General features: G+C 35.1%; 1 protein-coding gene across 2 annotated transcripts; it reads right to left on the minus strand.

Annotated features, from left to right (window-relative positions):
- Window positions 1-294: 294 nt before the first annotated feature.
- On the minus strand, window positions 295-6,553 carry LOC130813272 (uncharacterized). Of its 2 annotated transcripts, XM_057679071.1 has the most exons (12): window positions 6,247-6,552; window positions 5,999-6,127; window positions 5,035-5,229; window positions 4,236-4,283; window positions 4,036-4,164; window positions 3,258-3,382; window positions 2,644-2,754; window positions 2,328-2,436; window positions 2,114-2,232; window positions 1,422-1,575; window positions 1,172-1,316; window positions 295-1,061 (listed from the first exon to the last, which is right to left on the minus strand). In XM_057679071.1, exons 1-12 carry the CDS (start codon window positions 6,367-6,369, stop codon window positions 997-999), a joined length of 1,452 nt encoding a protein of 483 aa, XP_057535054.1. In that variant the 5' UTR covers window positions 6,370-6,552; the 3' UTR covers window positions 295-996. The 2 variants fall into 2 exon arrangements, 1 of the variants encoding a protein (XP_057535054.1); XR_009042199.1 differs by lacking the exons at window positions 295-1,061; window positions 1,172-1,316 and having other exon boundaries at window positions 1,443-1,575; window positions 1,894-2,232; window positions 6,247-6,553.
- Between the last annotated feature and the right edge of the window lie 501 nt (window positions 6,554-7,054).

A 7,054-nucleotide genomic window follows, 5' to 3' on the forward strand; every position in this document is an offset into this window, starting at 1 on the left:
AAAAAAAAAGTTTTTTTTTTAAGTATTTTTTGAAATTTTTTTTTATTAGGTACTTTTTTGAAAATTTTTTTATTAGGTACTTTTTAACACTTTTTCCTAATAATAAAATTAAAAAATAAAAAAAGGTAAGTTAAAATAAAAAAACTCTCACCCTATTAAATCTTACAATTTGTTAACTTCACATCATTGTTATTTACTAAAGCTTCTCCGAAAACTAAAAAAAAAAAAGATAAAAATAAATTTAGTGAGATCGTGGGAGAAAAATGTGAAAAAAAAAGTAAGTAAAATATGTGGACGTGTAAATTGAAGAAAATATGAATTGTTGTCAAAAATAAAAATAAGTAAATTTAATGAAAAAATTATAAAAAAATCTAAGCCAAATTTAATGGCATGAAAGGATTCTGAGTTGATTACCAAAGTGTTTTACACAAACATTAAGGAAAAAATCAATACATAAATGATATAACTATCATAAAGACATTTCCATAGAAAGAAATGTATCAAACTCAGTGGAAGAACGGACAAAAAAATGTAGCAAAAAGGTTATGAAGTATTTTGTTGAAAATAGATTTGGATGTTCCATGCTGCTTTAAGCTTTTGGCCAGTTTTTCTAATAGCTAACAGTCGGTAAATGATTTTTACTAAACATCTACTTAACACGTGGCTTAAACATGTAACTTAAATAAATACTTTCAGCAACGATTTTAGCCAATAGCTCAAGCTAACAGCCATTTACCAAATCTTTCGCCTTTTTGTCTATCAAAAAGGATTCAATTTCAAAAGAGGGTTCGGAATGGGAAGATTTTCTACACTATCTTTCTCTATATTGATTGAAGAATGCTTACATGACACAAATGGGATGAACAAGAAAAAATGAATGAACAAGGGTAAATGAAATTAGCAACCACCGGTTCTAGGCTTCCATCTCTACTCCCCCCAAGAAAACCACAAAAAAATTGTCATAACCCGGAAATATGGCGTAGCGATCATTTTGAACTATCGTTTGCGGTATGTTCTTCTGAACCAGCACTGTCTATGTGTTTTCTCCTTGTCAGTCCTCGCTGTATCAGCATTGAAATGTTTAGTACCAAAAAACAAAATCAACTATCAAGACGCAACTTATCGTTATGTCTCTACCAACTAATGAGGCCTCAGAGGCTCAAGGGGATACCTTGAAGTCGACCAGCACAAAATAGAGCTTCTTCGGCAATCGGTCGCCAATCTTTAGCACACGAATAATTCAAACCCATTCCAACACTTAGCCCTCTTAATAGGTGCACAGTTCGGAGAACCGAAAACAGCTCTTCAGGAAAACCCTTGAAAAGAACCAACGAAAACTCAACAGCTTCGCGGGAAAAGTTGTAAGATAAAAACAAAATGACAGAAACACATAAGTGGTGACCATCAGAAAAATTCAGTACCTCAACAGATATCTTTTTGATGGAGGACCCTTCGGAGAAAGGTTGTAGCATAGTTACTCCTGGAGGTAGCTGGGTGTCAAACATAGCTTGTGCTAATTTCAGCATCTCGTTTTCTTCATCTTCGCATTTACTAAAGGTGTTGATACCGAGCTCCCTGCATGTCGGCAAGGCAGAAAAATATCCAGGATATACATAAGATTTACATAAAAATCTCTTTCATCATTCTGTATGTTACATAGTTGTCTCTGTTTCAAAAATAATAAGCCTCATTTTGATTTACGGGTGCCCCATGATAATATACATATTCTTTAGCAAGCTATCAGCTGGATTAGTGTAACATTGTTTGCCGGCTAATTCGCTCAAAATGACCAAAAACAGCCCCGAAACAGACCATAATTTGCGTTTTTGAATTCACAACTCACAAAAAGATTAGCAAATCATGTGACACTAAGTTAAACTTTCATATACTTACCTTTATGGTACTCTTCACAAAGTATTTGAAAGAATGATAGTCGATAGCATGGTGGAGAAGCAACATTTTAAATAGTGAAAGATATGTAGTATATGGTAGTTTAACCTAAATAATTATACAAACTATCATCAACGAAATGTGGCCTATATTCACGTCCAAACTTTTGAAAAAATCAAAAACATGAAAATAATAAGAAATACTTCCATGAGATAGCAAGCACCTATAACTCTCCACTGCGCCTTTTGGATCATTATCAGCTAAAGCAAGCACGAGTTTTGCATATCCAAACCTCAAATTCTCAGGGAGATCTTTCACTTGCCCATAGTCAAGCAATGCAACCTAAACAATAACCAACTTTACATAATTTTCCAATAGTTCAGGTAAACGCGGCTACTACTACTAATAACTTCAATTAGAACGGGCCTTTGACTCACCTCAGAACCTTTACATATTAGAATATTTCCTGGATGAGGATCTGCATGGAAGAAGCCACTCTTCAATATCATCTGTCCATATGCTAAGGATAAGCACTTAAGAATATTCCTGCGCACAAATAAGTTTGCGGCGATCCGTTTCAGAATAACCAGCACAACAGTTTTGGCACTTTTAGAGTCCATATATAGTAGATTTGGGTTGTTTTCTTTTAGCGTGAACTGTGAAGGGAAAATAGATGCAATAGAACCATCCATCAACAGCCACAAAATCTGAAGGAAAGGGGGGAAAACGAGACTGCATACTAAGTGGGCTTACTGCTTGGCAGCAATTGCAATCCGACCATTAGGATTGTAGCCTTTTTTTGCCATTTCGTCACCAAGTTTCATGATTGGGATACCATCAATATACTCCATCACCAATACCTTCCTAATAAAAGAAAGTTCATATTATTAGTCATAAGACATGCTTAACTTCCAAAAGACTGATCCATCAGTCAGCATATGGTAATTCATCGACACATCTCAGCACAAATAATTGAAGAGAAAAGGCATCCACCGGATAAAAATATGAACAAGAAACTGGACCACACTAAGCTCCAGATCAGAACGCACGTCAAAGATGCAAATCAAAACGTTCATATCATGTCAGACATTTACAAGAGCAAATGTGAGTTTTTTGGCGAACTATTTTCAACCAAAGCCTTTGCAATCAAGGGTTTATGGAAACAAGACGCTCATTTCACGCTATACAAGGCTGCCCATTCTTCCCCAACCCTCCCCCCCCCCCCCCCCCCCCCCCAAAAAAAAAAATTTTTTGCCACAACCCTGAAATGTAAATTGAAGTTTTTCTCATGTGTTACCCTACAAGTTTTTTGCCAAAAAAATAGGTGGTAATGTATTTGAACATTAAAAGCAAATTGAGCTGCATACCTGCTCAACATGTCCTTCATAAGTCTTGGTACCAGGACCGGGCTCTTCTTATTATTCTCACAAAGAAAACGGTTGATCCTTTCCATTGCGGCTGCTTCTCTTGTAAAGTCAAATTCATATGCAATCTTATGAAGAGAAAAAAGCTCCATCAGAAAAAAAATCAGAAAATAACTAAATGAAGAGGAGTAACATAATCAACCAAGATTGCTGATAAATGAATTTAGAGGAATCTGGTAGGAAAATCCCTTTTTTACCAGCCCACATCAGAATTTGGCAAGGAGCCAAGGATTTATATTATTCCTCAAAAACAAAGCTAGGGATGCATTCATACAAATAAGGCAATTAAACTAGTACTAGAGCAGCTCTCATCTGAAATAATCTCTCCATTGTCTGCTAAAAACTACTTGGAACTGTCGGGTTTTTTTGGATGTTGCGCCCTGGTAATTTAGTTAACAAGCGTTCGTACTGCACTTTTGCCTTTTGTTATGTATATTTTAAAGATTAAAAATTTCCAAAAAAAAACTTTATGGTAAAGTTGTAGACATAAGCAAAATTTAATAACCAGCTGCATACATCTAGAAGAAAAAACTCAATTAGAAATCTACTTAATTCACCAAATAAAGAAGAGGTTATCTGTGGAAGCCGGAAGGAATACACCTCTTGAAATGAAGATAAAAGCACGAAGCAAACGCTAATATATTTACTACCTCAATCTCAGCTTTAGGCTACAATAATGATGTTTAATATGGGAGCAAGAAAAAAGCTAATATATTTTCACCTGTTTCTCCATTTCCTTTGTTACGGAATATAGATCAAATTTGATATCTGTCTTCTGCATGTATAAAGCAAATGCTTGCAAATTACGAATATCGGTCATCATCAGCTCCTGAACTCCTGGATGTTGGACCTACAAGATTTTCAGGTGTCAGATGATTATAGCTAAAATAAAGCTTTATAAGATACATAAAGGTTATTCACCTTAACAACAACATCGCTCTTATTACCCTTCAACCTCGCACGGTGGACCTAAATTACAAGAGAACACAAAAAAAGCATAAGATTCAACAGAAATATTTTAGCAACAGAACACATCAACAAACAAAAACGCTCCACTGAATTTTAAATATATCCACATGTGACCAGAACACATTGCAGGACGCAGAAATACATTACAACAATATCTTATGTATATCCACAGAACGCTTTCAAGAATCATAACCGTCAGAAAGCTCTGCCAATATAAGCAAAAAAGTACTTCTATCAAGCAAGTCTTAACCATCTGTAAGTTGTTGGCCCGGGCTTCTCACTCCCACTGCCCTCTTGATGAAGTCCTAACAGTTATTACTTACAACCCTAAAGATTATACACTTATTTACTTTGGAACATTACATTTAGTTGAGGTGTCCCATGAAACTCTGCAGCCCTGAGTAACAACTCAGCTTCAAAATTCCTGATTCCTGGCCAAAGAGCCTAACAAATTACCCTCTGGGCACGATCAGATTTCTTGATTGCAAAAGTTATTTAAGATTTTCACTTTTTTGAAATGGACAAATCCTCAAGGGAAAATAAGCTTTAAACTTCACATAATCAGTGGTGTAAAAGCAGAAGGGTATCATAGGTTATAAACACAATTAGGTGTATAAACAGAGAAACAAGAAAAATTCTCTACCAAGATCAATAATTTTCTGAACAAAGAATAAGTCCAACTTGAGCCATCACCATTGAAATCAAAAAGATGTTAAGGATGCTTCAGAACATATATAGTAAAAAAATGTACCTGTGCAATCGATGCAGATCCTAGAGGATCTTCATCGAATCTGTCAAACACCTCGTCCATGCTTTTGCCCAACTCTTTCTCCAGCAAAACTTGAACAACCTCATAAGGTGTCGGAGCAGCTTGATCACAAAGTGTCACCAGTCGTCTCACCCATGCCGCAGGAGCTAAATCAGGCTTCCCAACAATTTGAGCAATCTAATTGACGCCTCATTGTCAAAATCATTCAAAATATGAGCTTTAGTCACTGATCAAATGTAGAGGCCAAATCTTTTGCACATTTCTCAAACCTTAATATGATATAGAAGTAGCAAAGAAAGCATTAACCCATGACTCAGCCATCTCAATGAAGGATCACTTACGAAATTCAACGAACATCAACCTTTCCTCAAAAAAGCTAACAGATACAATAAAACTCATTTACTAGTAATATCACACTTACACTCCTAATGGGGCCTTTGATTATTGGCATTAAATGGTGGCAATGAAAATAAGAATGTGTTATGTTATTACTACAGTAATAAAGCCTCATTCTCAAAATGTGTTTTTGTTAGCTATTTTTCATTAGCACCTAATAAAACATTTCCATGCGGTAACAGATACATTTGAATATTGTAAAGAAAGAAAAAACGATTAGAGTACAACAAGCATGATCATAAATTACACCAGATTTTCATCATGAATCTCACCATTCAATACCAACAACCAAATGAGGCGTAAGTGAATAATGGAGTACATGTAAAATGGTAGATTAATGAAAAATCCGTTAGAAAACAGTTGATGTAAAAACAACAGGGTTGGAGTACATAATCTACAAACACTTGCTATGTAAATCAATATAGAAAAGTGGCCAGATATAGCATTGTTAAAATTAAATTCAATTAAACCAAGCTCGATCCAATTAATAAATTTGATGAAAACAAATCAAAAATCAAGAACAAAATACATCTATCAATGAGAGAAATACCTTAAGGAAGAACCCACCAAGTTCATAGCACATATTGTAAATTTTATCAGCGGCAACTTCATGTTGCCTTTCCCACATTTCCTCTTGCTTCTTTGCATCCTTCACAAAACTCACTCTAACTTGAAAAGCCTGAAATTCCCACCAAAACCCAGTACAGAAAATTAAGCAAAATTGCATTAAACCCAATTTCAGAATTGAATTTTTCAAAAATATTTATATATTTAACCAAAAACCCACAAAAACTAAACCTTATAGCCAGTGTAAATTTCAGCAGTACGAGTCCAGAACTGAAAAGAGCGTTGCCAAGGTCTGACTTGAGTAGAAAGCTTTTCTCGAAATTCATCAAATGGCGGAATTGGGAAAAAAGACATTATTTATAGGTGAATTTATATAAGTATTGATGATTCTTTAGGTATCAATTAATCTGGAACAATAGTACCAAAAATCAATACTAATTTGGTAATGGGTGAAGAAAGTTTTTTTGTTCTGGTGTGTTGCATTTACAGTTTGTAGTTGAAGACAGATTACGACAAAAATGGTATAGAAAATTGTGGCTAACAATTAATAAGGCAACGCAAATTGAATTGGGGACTGAAAGCTTGTGTTGTGCTGAAGAGTAATCTAATTGCTCATACGGCTGATCGGGTCGATTTCGGAGAGGGTGTTATTTGAATCGGTTATTTTTCGGATACGTGTTATGACGGGCGACACTTGGGTCGGGTTGGGTTGGGTCGGGTAGTCACGGTTCGGTTGAAGATCGGTTATTCGAGCTATCGGGTTAGCATCGGTTCGGTATCGGTTAAAGTTCGAGTCAAGTGTCAATTGGTTTCGGGTTGTCATCAATTAATAATTGATTCGGTTTTACTGGGTACAGATTGGGTTCGGGTATTTTTCAAGTAGAATTCGCCTAAGAATTATTAATTAATATCAATCGATTCAATACCAGATTAAGTTGTTAGTCATTTTTTAATTAATGATAAGATTCCCTCTACTTAGAGCAATATAGTTAAAATACAAATCAATTAGTGATCATTATTTTGTTGTTTTTACTTGTTT

Source organism: Amaranthus tricolor, chromosome 5, assembly GCF_026212465.1.
Source record: "Amaranthus tricolor cultivar Red isolate AtriRed21 chromosome 5, ASM2621246v1, whole genome shotgun sequence".
Taxonomy (NCBI): Eukaryota; Viridiplantae; Streptophyta; class Magnoliopsida; order Caryophyllales; family Amaranthaceae; genus Amaranthus; species Amaranthus tricolor.

What these genes read in the sequence shown, in the direction of transcription:
- LOC130813272 (XM_057679071.1), bottom strand. Translation starts at nt 6,369, where the DNA reads ATGTCTTTTTTCCCAATTCCGCCATTTGATGAATTTCGAGAAAAGCTT. An exon ending in TTGGTGGGTTCTTCCTTAAG is followed by an intron (nt 5,230 to 5,998) that starts GTATTTCTCTCA and finishes GGCGTCAATTAG; the next exon opens with ATTGCTCAAATTGTTGGGAA. An exon ending in GATCTGCATCGATTGCACAG is followed by an intron (nt 4,284 to 5,034) that starts GTACATTTTTTT and finishes CTTGTAATTTAG; the next exon opens with GTCCACCGTGCGAGGTTGAA.